Source organism: Bos taurus, chromosome 13 (assembly GCF_002263795.3).
Source record: "Bos taurus isolate L1 Dominette 01449 registration number 42190680 breed Hereford chromosome 13, ARS-UCD2.0, whole genome shotgun sequence".
Classification (NCBI taxonomy): Eukaryota; Metazoa; Chordata; class Mammalia; order Artiodactyla; family Bovidae; genus Bos; species Bos taurus.
The window spans coordinates 72464300-72491451 of NC_037340.1; the positions used below are offsets into that span (position 1 = coordinate 72464300).

At 45.8% G+C, this 27152-nt stretch overlaps 1 protein-coding gene across 9 annotated transcripts in view; it reads left to right on the forward strand.

Moving 5' to 3' along the window:
* The window catches only part of TOX2 (TOX high mobility group box family member 2), a 153377-nt gene that overhangs the window by 49922 nt on the left and 76303 nt on the right, over nt 1-27152 (forward strand). For 8 of the 9 annotated variants that reach the window (XM_025000595.2, NM_001206688.2, NM_001206689.1 and 5 more), the window contains 1 exon segment: nt 9880-9945. The exons of the other annotated variant lie outside the window; for it this stretch is intronic. In XM_025000595.2, coding sequence (XP_024856363.1) covers nt 9880-9945 — 66 coding nt within the window. 9 annotated transcript variants of the gene reach the window in all.

A 27152-nucleotide genomic window follows, 5' to 3' on the forward strand; every position in this document is an offset into this window, starting at 1 on the left:
GCATTGACTGATTTCATTTTGCCTCAGCACATGTAAATTTGGTCTTAGACCTAAGACCACGAGTGGGAGTGAATACGAGGAAGACACGAGGGGCATGAGGTCAAAGTGGAGGGGCTCACCTTGAACAGAAGGGAGACACTTCACCTATTTAGACTAAAGGAAAGGATGTCAGGAGGGATGTGATGTTAATAAAGTGGGGGAGGGGAGAGAGTTGAGGGGATATCTGATGGCCTCCATGACACAGGAGACATGGTTCTCTGCAAGACTGAGGGCTACTGGGGCTGATGAAGGGATAATAATCTAGCATATTATAATAAAAGATAATATCTATTAAACACTTGTCAAAAGTTATCACCATTATGAAGTATTATGTTATAGAGTATTTAGTTCAGTTCAGTTCAATTCAGTTGCTCAATCATGTCTGACTCTTTGCGACCCCATGAACTGCAGCACGCCAGGCCTCCCTGTCCATCACTAACTCCCAGAGTTTACACAAACTCATGTCCATCGAGTCAGTGATGCCATCCAGCCATCTCATCCCTCTGTCGTCCCCTTCTCCTCCTGCCCCCAATCCCTCCCAGCATCAGGGTCTTTTCCAATGAGTCATCTCTTTGCATGAGGTGGCCAAAGGATTGGAGTTTCAGCTTTAGCATCAGTCCTTCCAATGAACACCCAGGCCTGATCTCCTTTAGGATGGACTGGTTGGATCTCCTTGCAGTCCAAGGGACTCTCAAGGGTCTTCTCCAACACCACAGTTCAAAGCATCAATTCTTCAGCTCTCAGCTTTCTTCACAGTCCAACTCTCACATCCATACATGACCATAGCTCGTATCTAATATATGATAACAGATATAAAAAACTTTTTAAGGCAGTAATAATTAACTGCCATCATTACCATTTTACAGGTGACGAAACTGAGGTAAGGAGAAGTTAAACCCAAGGTTACACACAGCTAGAAAGTGTTGAAACCAATACTTCTATTCAAGAATCAATGCTGTTGACTGGGATGTCACACCATACAGGGAAGATGAATTAAGTCCAAAGCTAACTTGAGATGGGGACTTTAAAATTGGGCCCAAGAATATGGGTTGATAGAAGCAAGCTGCACTGGTTACGGTTGGAGTGTGTAGCCAGAAAAGAAAAAAACACCTAGAAAGAGTTGGCTTTCAGTGGGTAGAGAAAGGGAGGAGGGTGCTCCAGGCTGACGATGGGGAAATATGTGCAAGCTTCAAGATTCTGGAGGTTTCTGCAGCCTTAATGGGAGCTGAGGCTTAGGGCTGGTTGTTATGGAGGGTCCCGTATGCCAGAGCTAGTGATGTGGGGTCACTTCAGGGTTTTGATCTGAGCAGTGAAATGATTACCAAAAGATCGCTAGTGATAGCCAGGGTGGAAGGAAGATGGATTGGGTGGGAGGAAGCTGAGCAGAGGACTTCTGCTGGTGATTGATCAGGAGGATGTAGGATGGAAGGGGTCCAGAGTCACCCCAGGGGAACTCTGTAGAATGTGACATCTCTCATGATGGCCAACCGCCAGAGAAAGAGCAGGCTCATCCATGTGTCATGTGTTCAGTGTTGGGTGGGTTGAATTTGAGGTGCGCATGAGCCAAATGGGGCAATGTTCAGGGGTAAACTGTGCATTGGAATCTGGAGGCAGCTTGGCTGAAGATGAATGTTTGAGAGTGACACGTGGCAACCCTAAGAAGCCATCAGCTCAGTTCAGTTCAGTTACTCAATTGGGTCTGAGTCTTTGCCACCCCATGGACTGCAGCATGTCAGACTTCCCTGTCCATCACCAACTCCTGGAGCTTGCTCAAGCTCATTGTCCAAAGCAAGTGTGGATAGAGGAGGAAATACCAGACTTATCTATCCCACCCACCTGTTCAACCCATTCCATCAACCCAGGCATCTCACTCGCCCATGCCAATCATCTACTTGTTTATCTCACCCACCATCCCAAGCATCTTCCCGTTACCTGTCTCTTCATACTCACTCACCCATCCCAGTTCATTCATCTATCTCTCATCCCTCTCATCTCAGCCACTCATCTGCCCATCCATCCATTCATCCCACCTTCTAATTCCATCTATCTGACCCTTGAGTCATCTCTTTGTCCACCTACTGGCCCATCTGTCCCATTCCTTCCCTAAACCACTCAACTCGCCTGACCATCCACCCATCCATTCATCCCACCCATATACCTCCCCACCATCCATCCACTCATCTTACCCATCCCAACTATTTACGTCTCTATTTACCACCAGCCACTGGTGACTTTTGAGCACCCAGAATGTGGCTAAGTCTAAACTGAGCCATAGTGGAAGGTTAAATACACACTGGATTTCAAAGACAGTACCAAAAAAAAAAGACTATAAACCATCTCATTTACAATTGTTTTGTATTGATCATGCATTGAGATCATAATGTGAATATATTGGGTTAAATAAAATGTCTTTAAAATTAATTTCACCTGTTTATGCTTTTTAAACTGTGGCTACTAGAAAATTTTATATTACACTTGTGGCTTGCTTTACATTGCTGTGGAACTCTGCTGACTTGTACCATCCATCATCCACTTATCCATCCATTTATCCATCCATCCTTCCCATCCTTCATTCCCTCCCTCCCTTTCATCCATCCATCTACACAGTTATCACATTTGTCCATTCCACAGATATTTAATTCACACCTACTATGAATCAGTGGCTCTGTGGGTCTTAAGAATAAGGAAACTGAGGCTTCAAGCAGTTACAGAGCTTGCCCGAGGTTTCACAGATGGAGCTGGCATCATCTGACTTGCAAAAATCAGGGCGCCTTGCCTTTCACCTTGCCTACCTATTTGCTAAGTTTGCTTAAAGATAGAAAGGGGATCTATCCTTTTCTTGGGGTATGTGTGGGGTGGCTGTTGGACTAGAGGACTAGCTACCCCTCTCACCAAAGGGACCACACATTTTGAGGAGAGACAGACTCTTCAGAAGCCTCTCCTTGGTGGCCGTCATGAAAGGGTTATCCTGACACATTCGCTGTTTGCAAAAATGTGGATTCTTTCAGATTCCCAAACTCATTTCCATGACAAAACTCTTGGGAAGAGAAGATGAAGGGCTGGCTTTTGCAGAACAATCTTCCAGCTGTAATGACGACTGAAGATGGCGCTGGGAAAAGGAATTATAATTAGAATATGAAATGGGGAAAATTAATCTATTCCAGTCAGTGGTAAGAGATGTTCTCCTGGCGTTTCATGGAAATTCTTAGGCCCTTGTCCCCCACCCTCCCATACACACACATATTTTTTTTTCATGTTTTAAAGTGTGCAGAAGGTTGTGTGATGTGAAAAAAGATTTTTGACTGAGGGATTGAGAAGCTGAAATATGCACAGAATTTAAGTTCCTGGGTGTCTGTGTGTGTCTCTACACGCTCATGTCATCTTTTGTGTGCACGCTTCTGTGAGTTATGCACGGATTCAGTCGCAGATGGAGGGTGTATTTATTCGCGTCGGGCATCCCCTCCCTCCCCTGTGTGCAGACTCTAGGTGTTGTGTATGTTGTGTACCGGTCACGTAAAGGGTCTGTGCTGTGTGCACTCATGCTTATGTTCCGGACACCTTTGTCTGGGACGGTTGGTGCTACCCATGCTGGGGTACGTGTGTAACTGAGTGGTGTCTTGAACACTCTGTGGTGTGAGCTGGGCCCCCTGCCAGTTTGTGTTGCATACGTTGTCGCCGTGCTTGGGCACACTCGTGCATCACGTACCTGTGTGTCCATGAACTCACAGCGTCACCGCTGTACGCTGGGTGTCCATGCGGGCACTTTGGAGCTTTTCTGTGCACGTGGAGGAGGTGGCTCTGCTGTGTCCAGGCTTTGCGACATCTCCCCTTCACCCTGGGGGCCAAGCCAGGGGAGCCCGGGGGGTCTCAGGGGCCCCTCCCCTCCTTCCTTTCCCCTACAAGGGCTCAGAGGTGGTGGAACACTGGACAGAGGCTGGCAGAGAACAGAGCCCCCAAACCACCCACTTGGGGCCTTCTTTTCACAGCTGCTCAGTAGCCAGTCCCAATCCTGTGTTCTAGGGCACCATGCAAAGCAACCAGTGGGAAACCCAGCAGAGGCTGACCCAGCCCTGCCTTGGGAACTTCTGCCAAATTCTCAGATTTTCCTTGAAGCAGGAAACAAGCTTTACTCTGCCACATGGCTGCTCTTTCTTGTTTGAATAAAGGGCAAGTGAATAAGCCCACTTGAGGGGACTCTGATGACCTCATGGGAATCCCCTGCCCAACCCCTGGCACGCATACCTCAAAATCTAGGATCCCTGCTGCTCTTCCCAGCGTCGTTCCCCACTGCTCACCGTGGGTAGGTCCTCCCTGCATGAACCACAAACACATACTCATCAGATCCCTATTATGTGCCAGGCCCTGAAGAATGACTGGTTATGTCTGGGGAGGGGGGCTGCAGCCAGGCCGTGATTCCTGCTGCCAAGGAGCATACACGCTCATGGGAGAGACCAAGCCCAAGAAGCAAACAGACCACTGCTGTGCAGTGTCTCCCTGACTGTGTGATCTTGGACAACTGTTTATCTTCTCAGCTTATTTCCATGGTTTGAAACGTTGGTAGCTGTTGTTGTTGTTTTAGTCACTCAATTGTGTCCAACTCTTTGCAGCTCCATGGACTGTAGCCTACCAGGCTCCTCTGTCCATGGGATTCTCCAGGCAAGAATGCTGGAGTGAGTTGCCATTTCCTTCTTCAGGGGATCTTCCCCACCCAGAGATCGAACCCGAGTCTCCTGCATTGGCAGGTGGATTCTTTACCACTGAGCCACCAGGGAAGCCCAAAATGTTGGTTGTTGAAAAAGCTAAATGAGTTATTTTATGAAAAGCATTTTGCTTGGTGCCAAGTATATTCATTCATTCACCCAATGAACAGACACTCATCAAGTATTTGTTCATCGCCTGCTGTACATGTTGGGGAGCAGGGCTGGGGTGGGGAGAGAGAGCAGACCAGCGTGGCTCTGTTCTAGCCAGGAGTTAATAAATGGGATATTACGCAGAGTTTGGGGGCATATCTTTTAACCTACATTAAAAGATATGCCCTGTATCTTTAACATACACCATACTGTTTGATGACTATTGCTTTATAGAATGTTTCAAATACCTTGTTAAATTTAGTCCCCTCAGACTTCCCTGTGGCTTAGTTTACACTTGCCAATACAGGGAACAAGGGTTTAGTCCCTGGTCTGGGAAGACTCCACAGGCCATGGGTTGACTAAGCCCATGCACCGCACCTACGGAGCCTGCATTCTGGGGCCTCTGTGCCTCAACTACTGAAACCCGCATGCCTGAGGCCATGCTCTGCGACAAGAGAAACCACTGCAAGGAGAAACCCGTGCACTGCCACTAGAGAAAGCCCAGCAACAAAGACCCACCTAACCCAAACTATCCCAAAGAAAGGCAATGCCAAAGAACGCTCAAACTACGGCACAATTGCACTCCTCTCACACGCTAGTAAATTCTCCAAGCCAGGCTTCAACAATACGTGAACTGTGAACTTCCAGATGTTCAAGCTGGTTTTGGAAAAGGCAGAGGAACCAGAGATCAAATTGCCAACATCCGCTGGATCATTGAAAAAGCAAGAGAGTTCCAGAAAAAACATCTATTTCTGCTTTATTGACTATGCTAAAGCCTTTAACTGTGTGGATCTCCACAAACTGTGGAAAATTCTGAAAGAGCTGGGAATACCAGACCACCTGACCTGCTTCTTTAGAAATCTGTATACAGATCAGGAAATAACAGTTAGAACTGGACATGGAACAACAGGCTGGTTCCAAATAGGAAAAGGAGTATGTCAAGGCTGTATATTGTCACCCTGCTTATTTAACTTATATATAGAATACATCATGAGAAACACTGGGCTGGATGAAGCACAAGCTGGAATCAAGATTGCCAGGAGAAATATCAATAACCTCAGATATGCAGATGACACCACCCTTATGGCAAAAAGCGAAGAGGAACTAAAGAGCCTCTTGATGAAAGTCAAAGAGGAGAGTAAAAAAGTTGGCTTAAAGCTCAACATTCAGAAAACTAAGATCATGGCATCCAGTCCCATCACTTCATGCCAAATAGATGGGAAAACGGTGGAAACAGTGACAGACTTTATTTTGGGGGGCTCCAAAATCACTGCAGATGATGACTGCAGCCATGAAATTAAAAGACACTTACTCCTTGGAAGGAAAGTTATGAGCAACCTAGATAGCATATTCAAAAGCAGAGACATTACTTTGCCAACAAAGGTCCATCTAGCCAAGGCTGTGGTTTTTCCAGTAGTCATGTATGGATGTGAGAGTTGGACTGTGAAGAAAGCTGAGTGCAGAAGAACTGATGCTTTTGAACTGTGGTGTTGGAGAAAACTCTTGAGGGTCCCTTGGACTGCAAGGAGATCCAACCAGTCCATCCTAAAGGAAAGCAGTCCTGAATATTCATTGGAAGGACTGATGTTGAAGCTGAAACTCCAGTACTTTGGCCACCTGATGCAAAGAACTAACTCATTTGAAAAGACCCTGATGCTGGGAAAGATTGAGGGCGGGAGGAGAAGGGGACGACAGAGGATGAAGTGGTTGGATGGCATCACTGACTCAGTGGACATGGGTTTGCGTAAACTTTGGGAGTTGGTGATAGACAGGGAGGCCTGGCGTGCTGCAGTCCATGGGGTCGCAAAGAGTCAGACACACCTGAGCAACTGAACTGAACTGAACTGAACGAAAAATAAATAAAATTTTTAAAAGATATTTCATTATTATTTAATTATTTAAAAATTTTAGTCCCCTTCCACTTCCCTGACCCCATGGACTCGCCAGAATACTGGAGTGTGTAGCCTTTCCCTTCTCCAGGGGATTTTCCCAACCCAGGAATTGAATCCAGGTCTCCAGCATTGCAAGAGGTTCTTTACCAGCTGAGTCACAAAGGAAGCCCTCTTTCTTTTAGAACATACTTATCAAATATGTGTGATTTTTAGAATGGTCTAATTTTTATCAAAGAGTAAATATCGGACCACGGTGACCTATCAGATAGAACTTAGGAGCTTTCGTTGAGAACTCTCTATGCTGCCCAAGTCATAGTCCTATCCTTGATACCAGTCTTATCGGGCACTGGGGGCTTGGGAAACCATCAGGACACGGTTCCAGCCTTCACGCTGCTCCATTCTGGGCAGAGGACAGATGGAGAGACAATCTAGGTTGTTAGAGGGACAGCCAAAGGAAATGAAAGCAGTGATGTCCAGCCTCTTGCAGAAGGTGGTTTCTGAGCAGAGACTTGAAGCCTGAACTCCGTATGATGGATGAAGCCCTGCATTTGGGGTCATGCTCAGACTCTAGACACGGCACAGCCTTTTCTTTTGTGAATCCAGCAGTCACTGAAGGACTGTCCATCCCTGTGTTGGGAAGGCACTTGGGTATAAGTCCTAATGCCACTGCCCTGATGAAAAGATTGGCCTGGTAAAAGACAATGCAAGCGGTTGCTTCATTCATTCATTCAAGAAGCATTTATTGAGTGTCTGTTCCGTGTCGGGTGCTAGTCTAGATATTTGGGAGGCATCATCAGTGTACCGAAAGACTAAGACCCCTTGGCCTCGAGGGCCCTTCATTTTCATAGGGGAAATCCAACTGTGAGCAATGAATGTGGTAAATAAGTAAATTACATAGAAAGCTAGAAGGTGACGGGGCGATGGAACAATGAACAAGGGTGAGCAGGACAGGGGGAGTCGGGCGTGCTGGGCTTTGGAGCCCACCGAGATCGGAGGCTGGTGTCTGAGCCAGTTTGTTATGAAAACCTCTCTGAGCAAAGAGGGTCTGGATGAACTGATGATTGCAGGAATGTGGGCTTTTCCAACCTCCGTATGGACCGCTTGGTGATGTCCATCCAAATTACAGATGCACCCACAGTTGGATGCAGCAATTATTCAGACTAATCCTACAGATAGACTCACACCCCTGCAAAATGACGGATATACAAAAATATTCACCAGAGCAATGTGGAATAGCACAAACCTGGAAACAACTCAATTGCCCATTTGCTCAAGTAGTTCAATATATATGTTATAGCCATGCTAGGGCATACCAGAAGACAAAATTATGATCTGAGAGAAAACACTTTCCAGGATGTGTTGCTAGGAGAAATATAAGGTGTGAAATGGTGTGTATAGAACATTGTCATTTATAGAAAAGAAGTGACTCTAATGTATTTCAGGGACTCTCTCTGAAAGGATATGGAAAGCTGGTAGATGCAGTGATTATCTCTGGAGAGGGGCAGTGGATGCCTGGGAGGTGGGGGCAGGCGACTTTTCATTCTGTTGCTCTTTGTGTACTTTGGGAATTTTAAATCATGTGAATATAACCTAATAAAAAATTCTTTTCAATTACAATAAAATGGACAGCTGGTGTTGGTACTCCACCCAGATCTCTTTATTGTCCAGCACAGCTGGACAATATTGTCCCCCATCTGCTGTGAAAGTATTAGTTGCTCAGTTGTGTCCGACTCTTTGTGACCCCATGGACTGTAGCCCACCAGGCTCCTCTGCCCATGGAATTCTCCAGACAGGAATACTGGAGTGGGTTGCCTTTCCCTTCTCCAAGGGATCTTCCCGACCCAGGGTTTGAACCTCGCTCTCCTGCATTGCAGACAGATTCTTTACCGTCTGAGCCACCAGGGATGAGTACAGGCTGAAAATGGCTCACAGCTGGCACAGTTCCCTGGAAAAATGTCCTTGGCCAAATGGGGGCCACCCTTCTCAGGTGATGACTCCCTTCTGCCCCTTAAGCCGCCACCAATGACTGACATATATGGGTTACAGAAGCCCCCCCTGGTTTCATGCAGGAACAACTCTGCGGTACCAGCCATGCCCTGGAGCAAGCTTGTGGTGGGATAAGCCTACAGCAAGCCTCCCACTGGGGCTCCCTCCTTGCTTAGCTCCTTCCCGTACCCTATCCTGATCCCTCCCTCCCTTACAGGTTATTGCTAAAGCACACTTCTCAAAGATCACATGCCTTTGAATCCTTGTCTCAAGCTCTGTAGAGAACCCGATCCCAGAGGCTTGTCTCAAGTGAAGGGAGCTGGAATGGAGCCAAGCGCTTTGCACTTTCCGGGGCAGCGTCCCCTGGAGAGAGGTTTACTGTTGTCAGCCCCTTTTGACAGACGAGGCACCTCTGGAGTGCAGTCTCCAGCGCAAGATCACACACCTTGAGAAAGGGGAGCCAGCTACTCCAGAGCCCCTGCTTCTCCAGCTACACCTGCTCCCTCTTGCAGACGAATTTTCCCAAATCCAGCCTTGGCAGCGTCTCAAAACACAGGGTTGTAGTTCCTGTACCTGGTTTCTACCACAGTCCTCAGTGCCCGTGGTCAGGGACGGCATGGGAGGCCAGGGTAAGGGGACAGAGCCCTTTGGGATGGTCATTCCTGGAGGATGGGACGGGGGCAGGCTGTCCTGATCCCAGGGCTCTGGAGATCTTGGCCTCCCTCCAGCATGTGGAATTCCAGCTCTAGCTGAAAGCCTGATGTCATTTTGGCCAGGAGAAATATTTGCATACTTCTAGAGATGGGGAGCTCAGTACCTGACAAAGCCATCTGTCACATCTATGGACAAGGTGTAAAGGGCAGAAAGGTATTCCTCTCTGTATCCTGAGTGTGATGAACCCAAGCTATGGAGGTCATGAAATAAGGACACTTCCTTCTACCCTAGAGGTAGCTCTGCTGAAATGGAGACTGGGCATCTTGGGTTCAATCTTTGCTTCTCTGGGCTCCAGCCTTTTCCCCTCAGCACTATAGTCCCCTGACCTCCTCGGGCTTCTCCTGGGCCCTTCTGGAGAACATTTTCATCAGAGCTGCCTCTCTGTTTCTCTGTTCCAGTTTGATGGTGAGAGTGCCTACGTGGGGATGAGTGACGGAAACCCAGAGCTCCTATCAACCAGCCAGGTGGGTGCCCAGCCTCCCTTGGGCCGCTGGAGCTGAGCTGCTCCCAGGGCGGGGTGGCAGGGGTGCAGAGCTGGAGGCATAGCCCACTACTGTCCTCTCTCAGAATGATCAAGAATATCAATTGATTGTTAACATCCAATTGTTGTAGATGTTATATAACATCTAATTGTTAGGGACTTCCCTGGTGGTCCAGCGGTTAAGACTCTGTACTTCCAATGCAGGGGGCATGGGTTCAGTCCCCAGTTGAAGAGCTAAGATCCCAGATGCCTTGCATGCAGCAAAAAATTTAAAAAACAAAAAACATGTAATTGTTAAGAGGCCTGTCTAAATCATAGATGTCATTGTTCTTGTACTGGTGACTTTCCAAATTAGACTATAATTCTTTAACAGGAAAAAAAAAAGCCTTTATAAGCTTTTTTGAACCAAGTCTATAAACTTCTGATTTTTTTTAGAAAGTAATGTCGATTGAGTTTTCCTTCAAATGGACAAACTGGGACTATAGTGTTTCCTGTAAATCAACTACCTGGCTACTCTTGGCATCATTGAAAACTTGATAAAACTCGAAACATATTGTCTACACTCTCCACGCACAGAGGGGAGATTTTCAGCACCAACGAATACACATGTCACATGCCCCTGGTGGCCCTGCCTCTTACTGCCACACAGCAGCCATGGGGACAGGTGCTGGTGTGGAGGCACTCATACCCATGCATCAGCTTTCAGGGTTCTTCTGTCTACCTGGCGTCGTCTCATGCTCTGGGGAGGGTTGTGGACATGGAGGAAAGGGAAGAGAGTGGAGGCTTCCTGGGCAGCTTTTCTTGGTGGGGATGGGAGCTGAGTCATCCCAGGGAAGACCAGCCCTAGGCCCAGTCCAGCCCGCTGTGAGTCCCAGACACCAGTTGGACAGATTGTCCACTGTCAGCCTGGTCTCTCTCAGCCAGGAGCATCCTCAGTCTAGACTCAGATGCCACAGAGGGTCCTCACTGCAGTCTGGGACCCCAAGGAGGGTCCTGCAAAGATCCTGGAAGATGCTTCCCAGTGGTGCCTCCAGGGTGGCAGCAGCTCGGGCTGCTGGATGGAGGATGAAGGGGTTTCGTAGCCGTTGACAAATGTGAGGGATCTGGGAGACAAGCCTGCCCCTAGAGCTGCTGTGCCCTCTCTGGCTGTGTAATCATGGCAGTCATGGCAGTTGGGTGGCTGGGGTCACATTTTCCAGCCGGAGAAACAGAGGCCTATTAATTCACAAATATTTATGTGCTATGCTACGTGAGAGGTCCTAGTGGGGACACAGATGAGAAAGACATGGGCTTGTGGCTCTTGGGGAACACTACTGACAAGGAAAGAGACTATGTCTCAGTGTGGCGTGGAAACTCTGTTACAGGGCACTGGAGCCCACACCCACCCCGACCCCCACCCCACCCCACCCCACCTCTACCACTGCAGCAGGGCGCTGGTGGGCCCACATGCCACCCCCTTCTCTGGTCTGTGACCATGTGAGCACCAGAGGGGCTGCTGAAAAGCTGCCTTTATATTGCACTGACAAGCTGCAAGAACTGGTGGGTAAGACTCCAGTCCTGGAAATGCCCATTTTGGAAGAAATCACAGAAGTCATTTAATTGTCCATAATTGGAAATGTGGTTAGTTCAAAAGCCAGAGCTTACTCCTGAACCTCTTATCTGAGTCCTTTCACAGTGTTTTGATTTGTCGTTGCTCAGTCGTGTCGGACTCTTTGCGACCCCATGGACTGCAGCACACCAGGCTTTCCTGTCCTTCACCATTTCTTGGAGCTTACTCAAACTCCTGTCCGTTGAGTTGGTGATGCCATCCAACCATCTCATCCTCTGTGGTCCCCTTCTCCTCCTGCCTTCAATCTTTCCTGGCATCAGGGTCTTTTGCAGTGAGTCAGTTCTTCACATCAGGTGGCCAAAGTACTGGAGCTTCAGCTTTGGATTGCGTTTTGTTAACATCCTGACTCAGAACTGTGCTATGCTGGAGTCTGCTCTGGCTCCGTCCCTAATGGAGAGGGTTGGTACTGCACTTTGACCGAGAAGGGCAAGTGAGACTCAGGAGCTCTGTGTCTGCTCTAGGCTTGGGCAGAGGGGCACAGTCCCTCAAAGGGGAACTGCAGGACAAATAAACGTGGTTATTTCAACTGGCTTTCACGACAGCTTTGAGAAGTGTCATGAAAAAGTAAGATGTTACCATTAACCCCATTTCATAGATCAGGCAACTGAGGCTCTAGGATGTTGACTGACTCAGCCAGGGAGCGGTAGAGATGGAATTTGAATCTGCACGGCTAGAACTCAAAGCTCCGAGTCCCTTACTGTGTTTATGGAGAGCTCCGTTCCCACCTCAAGGCTATTTTCAACTTGCTTCAGCCTAAATGTCACTTACTTACAGAGCTCTTTGTGAGCCCCAAATCCAAGTAGGTCCCTTCTCCATTATTCTTTCTCATGGTACCTCATCCTTTTAGTTCACAGCGTTTGTCACTGTGGTTTTTGCTTATTTGCATAATGACTTGGTTAACATCTGATTTCCACCCTAGACTGTGACCTCCCTGAGGGAAGGATCTGGTCTCTCTTATTCTTTGTTGTGCCTTCCTACTGGGCCATACTGCCTGGCACAAAGGAGGCATTCAGGAAACACTTATGTAATGAATGCATTCCTTAACAGTGGAACAATGTGGCTGGATTCCCTAAGGGTCCTTCTTGGTCTCATGCACTGTTGCTCAGAGAGTCTCCCTAACTTAGAACTTTATAAAGGAGATAACAGGATTCCCAGAGTCCATATGGTGGTGTGAGCCAACCTTGAGACGAGCAGACTTAGCAATTACAGTCTAGACTTCTTAAAGTGTACCAGTTGGCTTAACTTGCACACCCCACCCCCCAAATTTAGTGGCTTAAAACAACAAATATTCATCTAATTCATGATTCCATGGCTTGGAAGTTTGGTTGAGTTCAGCTGGGTGGCTCTTCTGGTCATGGCTAGGATCATTTAAGTGCAACAGTCAGCAGCCAGGTAGGCTCTTAGCTAATTGTTATGAGGGACTCCCTTCTACTTCAGATGGTCTCTCCTGCTGCAGCAGGCTAGACCAAATTTGTTTACATGGTGGGAGAAGGGTTCCCCGAGCAGCAAGAGCCATAGCTGCGTGACCTCTTGAAGTCTGGCATGTGACTACTTCTAGCACATGCCATTGATCAAAGCAAGCCACAGGGTCAGTCTAGAGTCAAGGAATGAGGAAATAGACTCTGTTGATGGGAACCACTGCAAAGTAATATGGTCTTTTAACAAACTATCACATGTGGGAAACATGTCAGATGTAGTACATGCTAATTTTACTTAAAAATAAAAATAAGACCTGCAGCTCCAGTGGTTTGGTAGGGTTCCACTGACCTCTAGTTCTTATTGTTTTATGAAGTATAGTTTATTTACATTGCTGTGTTAGTTTCAGGTGTATAGAAAAGTGATTTGGTTATTTTGTGCATACATATACACATATATATGTACATATATTCTTTTTCAGATTCTTTTCCATGGTAAGTTATTACTAGCTATTGAATATAGTTCCCTGTATTATCCAGTAGGTCCTGTTGTTTATCTGTTTTATATATAGCAGTGTGTATCTGCTAATCCCAACCTCCTAGTTTATCCCTCATTCCTTTTCCCCTTTGGTAACCTTAAATGTGTTTTCTGTGTCTGTGAGTCTGTTTCTGTTTTATGAATAAGTTCACTTGTGTCATTTTTTTTAGATTCCACGTGTAAGTGATGTCATAAGTTATTTGTCTTTGTCTGGCTTACTTCACTGCAGAGTGTTATTCTCTAGGTCCATCCATGACTCTGCAAGTGGCAATATTTCATTCTTTTTATCACTGCATAATATTCATTTTATATATATATATGTATATATATAGACACATATATATACATACCATATCTTTATCTATTCATCTGTTGAATAGATGAAGGACATCTATTGAATAGGACAAGGCCTCTAGTTCTTAATGGCAAAAGTTCTGTGTCTTTCCTTCCAGTCTTTTCCTTGGAATGCTTGCTTGAACCCACACATGCACATTTGTACCTGAGAACCAGTCGTGGTACGTGGTCTTATCAACTGTAGGAATTGTATTGTCCCAGTTATCAAGGCATGGACATAAACATGTGGGCAAACAAAGGCCTCAGCTAATAGAGGATTCAGAGGATAAACACTTGAAATGGCATGAAATGCATTTATAAATATGTTATAATAATTGTATTTATATGTATAAAATAAATTTTATTTACATTGTATTATTATAAATACAACTGTATTTTATAAATACAGTTAAATACAAGCATCATCTATTTACCAAGTGTTTATTGGGCACTTATTATGTGCAAAAGCTCTAGGTGTAAGCAGGAAGCTATTTCTAGATGTTTCCTTCCAGAAAGTCCAATTTCATCATGTTAAAAACCTTGCTCTTTAAGGTAACCTTCTGCTGAAACATGGTATTCCTTATCTCTGTACCTGAGACAGAGGTTCCTACAGGATGTATATTAGCCAACTGTGTCCCCTCGTAAAACCTTTCAAACTGGTTCTCATAGTCTTGAAGTTTCTTTTGTAAATCTATGCTTCATTGTTTGCTTTTTTTTGCAAGTCTACAAAATTCCTGCATAGCAGCTTTAGTTTCCATATATTATCCCTTTTCCTCCCTCCCTTGAGGACCTTGAGTTTCTTTGCTACCAGACTTTCCTGGGTGGTCTGAGCCTGAGATACAGTAGTCAGACATAATTTCTGGCCCATCAGTAGCTTCTGGGGGTGGTGGGCCTGGTAGAGATCAGCTCTTCCCCATCCTGAGAGGATACCCCATTGAAGAGTTACAGGGATTGATTGTTCCTGATCAAGTGACCCGAAAAGAGTTTCCCTCTTCCTGGGATGAGAGTGAGGAGGAAAAGAACTGGGCTTGGATCTTAGCAGACCTGGATTCAGATTTCCATATACCAGATTTCCTGATTACCAAAAATTCCAAATTTCCCATATACCAGCCAAATGCCCTTATTAATTTATGTCAGCTTTCTGTCCAGTGGGAGAAATAATGCCTGCCTCCTAAGGCAGCAATTCTCATCAGTTTGGGCACCAGTTTCCCGAAAGACAGTTTTTTCACGGATAGTGTGGTGGTGGTGGTGTTGGGGGCAGTGGGTTTGAGATGATTCATGAACATTACATTTGTTGTGCACTTTATTCTTATTATGATTACATCAACTCCACCTCAGATCATCAGGTTGGGGACCTCTGTCCTCAGATGTTTTGAGAACTAAATGAGGTGTGTGATGTGGATTCTATTGGTACCTCCCCCGCGGATTCCCTTCGCCCGCCCAAAACACCCATTGCCTAGGTGTTGTGAGTGTTGGCTTTTACCTGTTCACAGCTGCCTCTTCCCTAGACAGTTCTCTGCTAAACATGAATCAGGAAGGGGAGTGGGAGATGTTCTAGAAGGCCATGCCCCTTGTCCCTGGAGGGAATCAACAGGGCCACTCCCCATGGAGTTCTAGCCAGCTCAGCTCCATCATCTCTGCCCTGTCCTGCTTCCCTCCCTCCCCTTCGCTAGAGTCACTTCTCAGTAAGTCGCTCTCATGGGAATCCCCATCTCAGTTCCACTTCAAGAGAACCTAACCAAGAGAGTATGTAAAGTACCAGTGTTCAAAAAAAAACTAGCTGTGTCTTCTTTTTATTGTTTTTATTACCGTAAATAATGGTTTGGTCACAGGGGGTGAACCTCTGGTCACTTCTTGTGCTCATTTACGGCTCTGTGCCTCTGTGTGCAGCGTTTCCTCCGATGGGAATCCCCTGGCCACTCTTACCCAGCAAATACCTGTTTGTTCTCTCAGGGCCATTGCAAATGTCACCTCCTCATTACAGCCTCCCTGGCTGTAGGTCGAGTTTTCCAGTCTTGTGCCTGTAAAGACCACTTTTTAATTGAAGTATAGTCGATTTATAATGTTGTGTTACTTTTCAGTGTACAGCAAAGTGGTTCAGCTATATATGTACCTGTATGTTTTTTCATATTCTTTTCCATTATGGTTTATTATTGCCTATTGAATATAGTTCCCCGTGCTGTACAGTATGTCCTGGTTGTTTATTTTATATATACTAGTTTGTATCTGCTAATCCCAGACTCCCAATTTATCCCTCCATCACGCCCATTCCACTTTGGTAACCGTGTCTGTGAGTCTGTTTCTGTTTTGTAAGAAAGTTCATTTTTATCATATTTTAGATTCCACATTTGTGAAGATAGCATATGGTATTTGTCTTTAATCTCTAGGTCCATCCGTGTTAGTGCAAATGGCATTATTTCATTCTTTTTTATGGCTGAGTGCATATACGCCACATCTTCTTTATCCATTCATCTGTCGATGGACATATAGGTTGCTTCTTGGCTATTGTGAATCGTGCTGCTGTGAACATTGGGGTGCATGTATCTTTTCAAATTAGAGTTTTCTCCGAATATATACCCAGGAGTGGGATTGCTGGACCATATGGCAATTCTATTTTAGTTTTTTTTAAGGAAACTCCATACTGTTTTCTGTAGCAGCTGTGCCAATTTACATTCCTACCAACAGTATAAGAGCGTTCCTTTTTTCTCCACACCCTCCCCAGCACTTATTATTTGTAGATGTTTTGATGATAGCCATTCTGACCAGTGTGAGGTGATACCTCACTGTGGTTTCGATTTGTATTTCCCTAATAGAGATACTGAGCATCTTTTTTCATGTGCATATTGGCTATCTATAAACAGCAGTTCTGCTAAATATTTCAGACTTTGTTTTAAGAATGATTGAAAGAGCTTGTGTATATGTTTGTATGTATGTGTTAGAGAGAGAGAAAACTGGCACATGACTACTTCCAGCATATTTTAATAGTCAAAGCAAGTTACTAGACTTTGTTAGTGAGAGATGGAGAGAGACTGAGATTGAGTGATGTGATCAGATTTGCAGAGGGCTTAAAAATTCTCGATGGCAAGATTGGATACAGGAATACCAAATGGGAGGGTGTGATAATAGTCGAAGTGAAGGATGATGTATTGTCCTAAACTGTGTAGAGGCAGAGGCGATGGGAAGAAGTAGATGGATCTGAAATGTGTTTTGGAAATAAAGTCGGTGGGCCTTGATGATGATGAATGCAGAGGGAGAGAGAGATAGAGGAGTAAAGGATGACTCTTAGGCATCTGTGATGAGTCTGTTTTCCAGCACAATGGCACAGTTTTCTAAGTTGGAAATTGTCTGGGGAAATGCAGGTTTGATAAGGCCAGAATTGGATGTGTTACATTGGAGATGTCTATCCAAGTAAAGATGTCCAAGTAGGTAGATGATTATACAAGTCTGAAGCTCATGGTGGAAATGATTTTGAAAGTCCTTAGCCCATGGTATTAAAACCTTGAGAGGATGAAATTTACAGAGGCAGAAGGGAGTGAGAAGACCAGAGGGCAAATGATTCTTGAAGTGTTGAAGTCTAACATTTGAAAGCAAAATAGAGGAGAAGACAACCATGAGATAGGTTGAAAATCAGTGGCTGGAGAAGTAGGGACCGTGGAGTCTTAGAAGCCAAGGGCAGGGTTCCAGGAAGGAAGGAGGAGATCTGGGGAAAGATGCTGTTGGGCCCAGCCACTTCCCTATCAAAGGATAAACTTTAAATAAATTAAAATTGTAAATGTATTCAAGAAAACCATAATGGCACTAGAAAAAAAGTCTTTACAGTACACATTACAACTTTGGAGTAGGAAAGGTGTTTCCATGACTCAGCCTTAAAAGAAAAGGCATAAAAGGTTGACCATAAATTAAAATGAAGCACAACTTTGGCATGGCCAAAACACCATGAGTCAAGTCAAAGACAAACAAAAAACTGGGCCAGAATGTTTTCAACTTATGATATACTGAAAGGACTGATTTCCCTTCATATATAAAGAGTTCTTAGAAATCAATTCAAAACCCAATGAGCAATAGGTTACAGACAAATAAATATAAATGGATATTAAATATACGGAAAATGCTAAAAATAGTTCATGAGAGAAACAAAACTAACATTTTCATCTATTAGATTGGCAAAAATCCAGAGACTTGATAACAAACTCTGCTGGAGTTGATGGAGGGAAAGAGGCACTTTTATACATCACTGAAAGGAGAGTAAATTGGTATAATCCTTAAGGAAGACAAATTGGCAGCATCTATCAAAATTAAAAGTGCATCAACCTTTAGCCTAGTAATTCACTTTTTGGAAATATATCCTACAGATATATCTGCATACATGAGAAATGATGTATTCAAACTTATTCATTTTTGTACTCTTTATAATGGCAAAAAATTGGGGAAAAAATCAAAAGTGCAATAATATGGGACTAGTCGCAGAAATTATGTACATCTAGCAAATGGAGTGCTGTGTGGTTATAGAGACAGAATGAGGAAACGGAAGTGATAGAATTCTTTAGACACATTACTTACTGAAAAAAAGCAATGAACAGTAAGTATATTACCATTTATGCCAAAAGTATAGTAAGAATGTAAGTTTCTGTGTGTTTGTATAACTCTGGAAAGATATATAAAAGTGAAAGTGTTAATCACTCAGTCGTGTTTGACTCTTTGCAACCCCATGGACTGTAGCTCAGCAGGCTCCTCTGTCCACAGAATTCTCCAGGCAAGAGTGGGTAGTCATTCTCTTCTCCAGGGGATCTTCCCAACACAGGAATTGAACCCGAGTCACCTGCATTGCACGTGATTCTTTACAGTCTGAGCCACCAGGGAAGGATTTATGGAAACTAGTAAAACTGACTTTGTACCTTGTGTGTGTGTGTGTGTGTGTTATGGTTATTGAGGAGGTAGACAAGGATAACAAAGAGACTTTTCACTGTACCTTTGTACATTTTGGGGGTTTCCAACCATGATGACTTATTATCACTTCAAAAAGTTAAATAAAATTTAAACAAGAAGCAGCAGAAGGTCCATGCTTCTGAGGGGTTGGTTGGGGAAGGAGTTGAGATTCATTTGACGGTTTTAGCAAAGAGAAAGTCACCCTGGACCTCAGAAGGAGCAGCTCTGATGTGTAGGGGATGTCCTACCCATCCCAGGGTGGATGGAGGAGGGAGTATGAGGTGAGGACATAAATGGTAAGTCTAGACAATGTTGAGAAGTCTAGTGGGGAAGATGAGCGAGGGCCATAGCTGAAATGAGATGAAGGCTCCTTAGAAGGGGTTGTTTTTTAAGACAAGAGAGTCTTTAGAATTAATCTCAATAGAAGGCATCTAGGAGAAAGGGTAATGCTGAGAGCTCAGGACAGGGAGGAGTTAATTGATGGCTTAAGTTTTTGGAGAGGGTGGGAGGCATGGGTACTGTTGCATCACTGCCCAGAGGTGGAAGCTCTGGCCTTTTAGCCAGAAGGAGGACTGAGGACCAAAGGAGTGTTGCTTTATAGATAGGATGGCTGGGAGCAGAGGGCGTCTGTACCAGTAAGCACCTGTTCTCAGAGAGATTGTGGGTGGGTCACCTGCTGAGAGGGCACTGGAGGTTGGAGAGGGTGGGGAAGGTCTGCGATATTTGTTGTGGGTATGACACCACCCTTATGGCAGAAAGTGAAGAGGAACTAAAGAGCCTCTTGATGAAAGTGAAAGAGGAGAGTGAAAAAGTTGGCCTAAAGCTCAACATTCAGAAAACGAAGATCATGGCATCTGGTCCCATCACTTCATGGCAAATAGATGGGGAAACAGTGGAAACAGTGTCAGACTTTATTTTGGGGGGCTCCAAAATCACTGCAGATGGTGACTGCAGCCATGAAATAAAAAAATGCTTACTCCTTGAAAGGAAAGTTATAACCAACTTAGACAGCATATTCAAAAGCAGAGACATTACTTTGCCAACAAAGGTCCATCTAGTCAAAGCTATGGTTTTTCCAGTAGTCATGTATGGATGTGAGAGTTGGACTGTGAAGAACGCTGAGCACCAATGAATTGATGCTTTTGAACTGTGGTGTTCGAGAAGACTCTTGAGAGTCCCTTGGCCTGCAAGGAGATCCAACCAGTCCATCCTAAAGGAGATTGGTCCTGGGTGTTCATTGGAAGGACTGATGCTAAAGCTGAAACTCCAATACTTTGGCCCCCTGATGTGAAGAGTTGACTCATTGGAAAAGATCCTGATGCTGGGAGGGATTGGAGGCAGGAGGAGAAGGGGACGACAGAGGATGAGATGGCTGGATGGCATCACCCACTCAATGGACATGAGTTTGAGTAAACTCTGGGAGTTGGTGATGGATAGGGAGGCCTGGCGTGCTGCAATTCATGGAGTTGCAAAGAGTTGGACACGACTGAGCAACTGAACTGAACTGAACTGATGGAAGACTGAGTTCTTGGTTCAGGTGCTGTCGGGGTGGATATTAATAGAGTGAAGCCAGGGCAAGGATTTTCCAAGCAGGTGTACCAGAAGGACATCCAAGCTTTGTTGCCCAAAAGAGGGACTGAAGCGAAGGGACTTGGAAGTCCAAGTTTGGAAAGGAGAGAAGAGAGGGCACCCTGGGCTCTGAGACCCCCTGGGGGAGGAGCTGGACAGTAAGATATCTAAATCACAGAGTGGGACTTGAGTGGTGATTCGAAGTTGAGCAGCCATGGGCGTTGATGGAGGCTGTCCTCTCTGGGGGGAGGGCATTGACAGAGTGAAGCAGGCATTCCTGGGGGTGAGGAGCTGAGGGCCCAGCATCATCAGCATGATGACTGAGCTGGAGGGACTCAAGGTGATGCTGGGGTGTGATGGATAGGAAGCCAGGGCTGAAAGCTGGGAGCATGCTGGGGAAAGGGGACACGCTGGGGAGGCATGAGGCACTGGATGCTGATGGAGCTGAATAGGGTGGGGTGGATTTGTAGGGGAGGTAGACAGAGGTCTGCCTGGGACACTGGGCAAAGAGAAGGATGTCAACCCCATCCTCAGGGATGCCTGGTCTGTTTCTTACCACCTGGATCAAGCATCAACCTCCACTAGGTCAATGGTCTAACCTGGAGGCCAGAAGGTAGGTTGCTGGTTAGGGTCAGATCTGCAGTCCCCAGGCACTGTCCCTGTCTTGAAGGTTCAGCCTCCTTCCAGCAGGGGACAGTGTAGGATGCCCAGAAGGGGGAAAGAGCCAGGAGACTCTGAGTTTCAGGTTCAGCTCTGCCCTGTTCCCCTCACCTTGCACTGGTATCTCTCTGAGCCTCAGCTGGCTCATGTGAGTAATGAAGGAAGATGGTCTGTTGGCTTTTTCCAGCCCTAAATAATGCTGGTGATAGTAATGAACATTTACCAGGCACTTCCTTGGGCTCAGGCTCGGGGGCTCCATGTTCTCCACGGCTGGTGTTCTTTCGTCTCTCAGATAGGTAAGGTTGCTCTCCCATTTTACAGAGGAAGACACTGCAGCCATAGAGAGTCTTTTTGAAGCAAACAAAAATACTTCCAGAAAATGTACCAGGAGACAGAAGACCTCTTGCCACTATTGAAATCTAAGAGTCTAGGCTTTGTAACTCCGGCCCCTGAGTCTGTCTACAATATAAAGGGCAAAGATGACATGACTTTTATTGCTTTAATTAAAACCTGGGTGAAGAGCTCCCGATTCATATGAAAATGAAATTGTGTTCTGCCTGCTGTGGTGCAGAGAAGGGAACGGCAGCGATTACTGCTAAGATTACAAACAATCAAAGAGAAAAGGCCTTTTGCAAGCATTTCCTATTAAAGCCACAAACATCACACTTTAAAAATAATTATGGTTGTGTTATCGGAACATGATTCATGAATTCTGAATAAATATGAGGGGCCTTAAAGGAAACTGTTTCAAGACTGTAGATTGTGTTCAAATCTGATGAAATTTAATATCACTTCGCAGCTGGAGAAGAAAATGCATGAAAGGGGGAAAAAAAACCACGCAAGCTATGTATACGGAGAGAATTGAGTATATGTCAGGCTGAACTAATGAACAGTCCCTCATGTCCTACACATGTGCTCGGAAAAATGGACCAACCTCTCTTGTTTTCTTTGAGAGAAAACTGCTGAGAAAGTTGGTGCTTACACCTCACCAGTCTTAATTATGTACTGCAATAGCTAATCTATCTATCTATCTATATATATATATATATATATATTTGTTTTCAAGTTCTAGCCTCCTGGCTGTTAAAAGTTTAAATAGTTGAGGGCACAGGCGTGGGAGGCATTGGGGCATGGATTCGTGGGCAGAATTTGGGGCTTCCCTGGTGGCTCAGACAGTAAAGAATCTGCCTGCAATGCAGGAGACCCGGATTTGATCCCTGGGTTGGGAAGATCCCCTGGAGAAGGGAATGGCTACCCACACCAATATTTCTTGCCTGGAGAATTCCATGGACAGAGGAGCCTGGTAGGCTACAGTCCATGGAGTCTCGGAGTCAAACACAACCAAGAAATGAACACTTGGTGGGGCAGGGGTTGGGGAGGACCTTGGTCTGCGCTTACTATGCCTCCCCCATAATGCTGATATTTTTTTGTACAATGCAGTGAATGTTTACGGCATGTAGTTTTGTTTCCTTCCAACTATTATGAGAGAAATTGAATCCCAGGAAACGTTCACTCTCTCTAAAAGGGATGGAAACAATGAAGATGGTGCAGGAAGTTTATGGCTTGGGGGGAGGGAACAGCATTGCATTGGAAACGTAATTTCAAGGGTTTTATTGAAAACAACACCCCTTGCCCACTCCCAGCCACCTGGAACTCAGCATCTTCTACAGGGCCTGAGTCTTTCCTGGGGAGGATGGGAGAGTCCCTGATTTCACACACTTGTCTGTTACAGTGGAAGCTCACCCAGGGATTAGCAAGTTGGAGCGGGCCAGAGGTGGGACCTTTCTAGAGTGGTCCTGGGTCCTTGGACCCTGGAGGGGCCGGAGCCTGACTGCGGCCTCTTCAGCCTCTTTCCCTGGGCGCCCTTGGGTGGTTTATGTGCCCTCTCTGAGCCCTGCTTTTTGCATCCGTGAATGGGGGCTGATTGGGTGTCTCAGGGTTATGTCTTTAGATGGGTTGGCCTCTTCCACCCTCTGCCTGAACCCCAGAAGGGACAGTGGTCTTTTCAACTGACCAGAGACTGGCCTCCCCCAGCTGGCTAAAGTCGCGCCCAGGCTGGAGCAGCCCCCGAGATGGAGTCTGGTGACTCTGAATGAGGTTTTAGCCCACCATGGGCAACCATAAAGAGATGCTGTTGGTCAGAGAGTTATAGAAGTAATGACAGGGGAAGACAGACTGAGCTGGGCTCAAGTTCTAGTCTTGACATTTCATGGCTGGGTGACCATAGTAAGTCAACCAGCTTTTCTGAGCCTCAATGTTGTCTTTAGAAGTTCTTCAAAGTGATTTGGGGGGAAGTAAATAAGGTGCATTTATACCCAAAGTTCTTATTACAGTCCTCGGTGTGTGGCAGGGGTATAAGAGCATGAGGTGCTATGTCTCACAGATGAAGAAACTGATTTTCAGCAAGGTGAAACAACTTGCCAAAGTCATCCACCCAGGATGTGGTGGGCACAGGAGATAAAAACAGCATCAGAAGTATCAGCAAAGAGGAGGCCGGTCAGTGATTTTATCTAATGACAGTCAAATTATATGAAGGGTTGAAATTGCAAAGATGATGTTGGAACTACCTTGCTTTTAAAATGTACCAATAAATGCCCCCCGATCACAAAAATAGAAGATGCCTCCTGATAATTGCCAGGCGGCTAAAGTGTGACCCCTCCCCACCCCCACTCCATTTGACCACACTCCAGTCTGGTGCCCCAGGCTGGGTTTGCCCAGCCTCCTCTCATTATTATTAAAAATCTGGTCCAGACAGCCAGTGTCTCTGTCTCTGATATAGTCAAAACCTGAGACTCTGATGGGAAACAAAGGCCTTGGTGTGACATGGTTGCCCCTGCCAGACTTGGCATCCCGCATCTGCAGCCCCTGGGAAAGTGTGGAGTGCCAGGGACTCAGGGAGTCAGGTGAGAGTAAGAGGCAGGTCTGGGACTCCTACCTCTGTTTCGTTCTCCCTGTGTGACCTTGACCAAATTACCTAACCTCTCTTGTCTTAACTTTCTGTTTCTGTAAAGTGGGGGTATTATTACCGGCCTTACTTCCCTGATGACTCAGCAGGTAAAGAATCTGCCTGCAGTACAGGAAACACAGGAGACGAGGATTCAGTCCCTGGGACAGGAAGATCCTCTGGAGGAGGAAAAGCAACCCACTTGAGTATTCTTGCCTGGAGAATCCCACGGACAGAGAAGCCTGGTGGGCTACAGCCTAAAGAGTTGCAAAGAGTTGGACACGACTGAGTGACTTAGCAGCAGCAAGCAGCCTTACCTACCCTGCAGGATAAAAAAACTAGCAGGTGTAGCTTAGTTAAGTGGTTCAGTTGAGTTAGACTGATTAAGTGGGTGTACGTAGTTAAGAAAACCGATTAAATGGGTCTCGAATAACCTGCTTGGCCAGTGATGAATATGATAGGAACTTGATAAAGCTTTTGTTTTTGTTGTTGTTAGAATGTGCCATGCTGAGAAGTGAAATAGTGAAGGAGCTAGGTAAATATTTGGAGGTAGGCTCCAGTTTTTGGTGAAAATTTTTTTTTTTTTTTTTTTTTACATAGGGCCAGGGTGGCATGAATTATATGAGGCTTATATTTCAGGTAAACAGAAATCCAGCCCAGATACCCTCAAGCCAGGCCAGCACCAGGGCCTTGTAGATGCACTGTTTGCTTGGTGTCAGAGTCTGATCAACAGCCCAGGGACGTGGAGCAAGGCGGAGGCTCTCAGGAGCCTGGGGGCCTGGGGTGCACAGCCTGGAGGGGAGGTTGTGCCTGGCCGGTGAAGGATGGGGAGATAGGCCGTAGGAATGAGTGTTTTCTTTGGAGAGGGAGATGGAGAAGGAGCGCCTGTGAAAGCCTTGTTAGCATTGTGAGGTGGCCTGACCTGATCAAAGTCCCCTCAAGAAAACCTTTAGCAGCTCAAGGCCTTTCAAGTCACTCTGTGCTCCTTTGGGCTATTTCCTGTGCTGGGATGGCCCTCTAGAGTGGTGGGTTGTGGCTGGAGATTGTGTCTGTGTGATATGTGAACGTGGAGCATTGATAGTTTTACACTCGCTGTCAGCCTTAGCAAACAATCCAGACAGCAATAGGAGAAGAAGGCGTTTTATTAAGTGTTCCCCCCAGAATGTAGAAAGTGGAAAAAATAGAAGAAACCAAGTTGGGCAAGTCTGTGGAGGCACTGGTGCCCTCGTGTGTGTGTTACTCGCTCAGTTGTGTCTGACTCTGCGACCCCATGGATAGCCCACCAGGCTCGCCTGTCCACAGGATTCTCCAGGCAAGAATACCGGAAGTGGGTTGCCATGCCCTTCTCCAAGGGATTTTCCCAACCCAGGGATCGAACCCAGGACTCCTGCATTGCAGGCAGCTTCTTTACCATCTGAGCCACCAGGGAAGCCCATGAATACTGGAGTGGGTAGCCTATCCCTTCTCCAGGGGACCTCCCCACCCCTGGAATCAACCCAGGGTCTCCTGCATTGCAGGCAGATTGTTTACCAGCTAAACTACCAGGGGGGAAAAAAAAAAAATAAACTACCAGGGAAGCCCTGGTGTCCTCATACATTGCTGCATAAATTGGTACAACCACTTTGGAAAACCATTTCTCAGTATAGAGCTCAGTGACCTAGTAATTCAACTCCTGAGTGTTCACTCAATAGAAATGCATTCGTCTGATCACCCAAAGACATGTATAAGAATGTTCATAGCAGCACTTTTCATAAAAGCACAAAACTAGAAACAGTCCAAATGCCTATGAACAGCAGACTGGATAGATTATTGCAAAATATTCTTACACAGTGAAATACTACACAGCATCGAGAAGGAGCAATTTATAACCAAGTGCATAAATCTCAAACAACAGGGTGAATGGAAGGAGCCAAACACCCAAACAGAGCGTTCCGTATGATTCCATTTACATAAAGCACAGAAACAGGCAGAGTTAATCTATGGTGATAGAGATCTGAATTGTGGTTACCCTGGTGGTGGGGGCCAGGGCGGGTAGTGAGGGGACTTGAGGAGCTTTGGAGGTGCTGGTAAGTCTTCTGTCCTTTTTTGGGTGCTAGTTACACAAGTATTTTTATTTTGTGATGATTTGTCATTGAGTTGTCCACATAGGACTTCTGCACTTCCTATTTATACCCTATGTTTCAACAAAAAGGAAAAAGAATTATCAGGGTATTTGTATAGATGTCTCTATTTTTAGAGATGTGGTATGATGGAGAAGGGAACCTAGCCAGATTCGGTCATTCGTATCTTGTGTCAATCGTCTCACCAAGGTAGTGCCTTTTCCCACTGGGAGTGTGGAGGGACTGGCCCATTACAGCCTGAGCAATTTATTTAAGTTCCTGGGAGGGGCAGAATTCTTTTAGCCTCATAATGGATGATGAGCTGTGAAATTGCTCCAGGGCTACCCCAGGGGAAAAAGGGGCCTGGGCTTCCCTGGATCTGCCGTGCTCTGCTGGCCCCGACTTTCACTCCCATTTCTCCATGGGCAGAATTTTAGGAACTCTGAAAACACGAACATCGAAAAAAATGTGTGCTCGTGTGTCCTTGTGATGCTATGTTGTGGTGTCAGAAAATCTTGTTTATGGAATATTTAGAGATATCTGTGGAAAAGTGCCTCTGGGCACATGCACATACCAGCCACACACCCCAAGTACACACCAACCCACCAACAGACACACCCACACCAACACACACACACACACACACACACGTCTGCAGGCATTCATGCACAAGTACAAGCATATATGCACTTCACACTCACCCTGTCCTGCTTGCTGATACACAACCTTGCAAGCGCTAAGCATCATTCTGTGACTCGGGGCGAGTTACTCAACCTCTCAGTGCCTCAGTGTCCTCATTGAGATGGAGACAATAAGGGCACCCAGCTGGTGGCACTGTTGTGCGCAGTACACACACATATAGACACACACAAATGATACTTTTATTTGTAGATGGTTGCCTCCCTCCTAGACTGTTGGTTTCATGGGCGTGGGGACCTAGCACTTAGTAGGAGCTCAGTTAATATCTGGTGACATAGTGAGTGAATGAACAACTCTCACTAATGCCCTGGCACACATGCTAACTTTTGGCACATACACATACACATTTTTTAAATATGTATACATGTCTGCCTATACACCCATCCTCATGTGTTGAC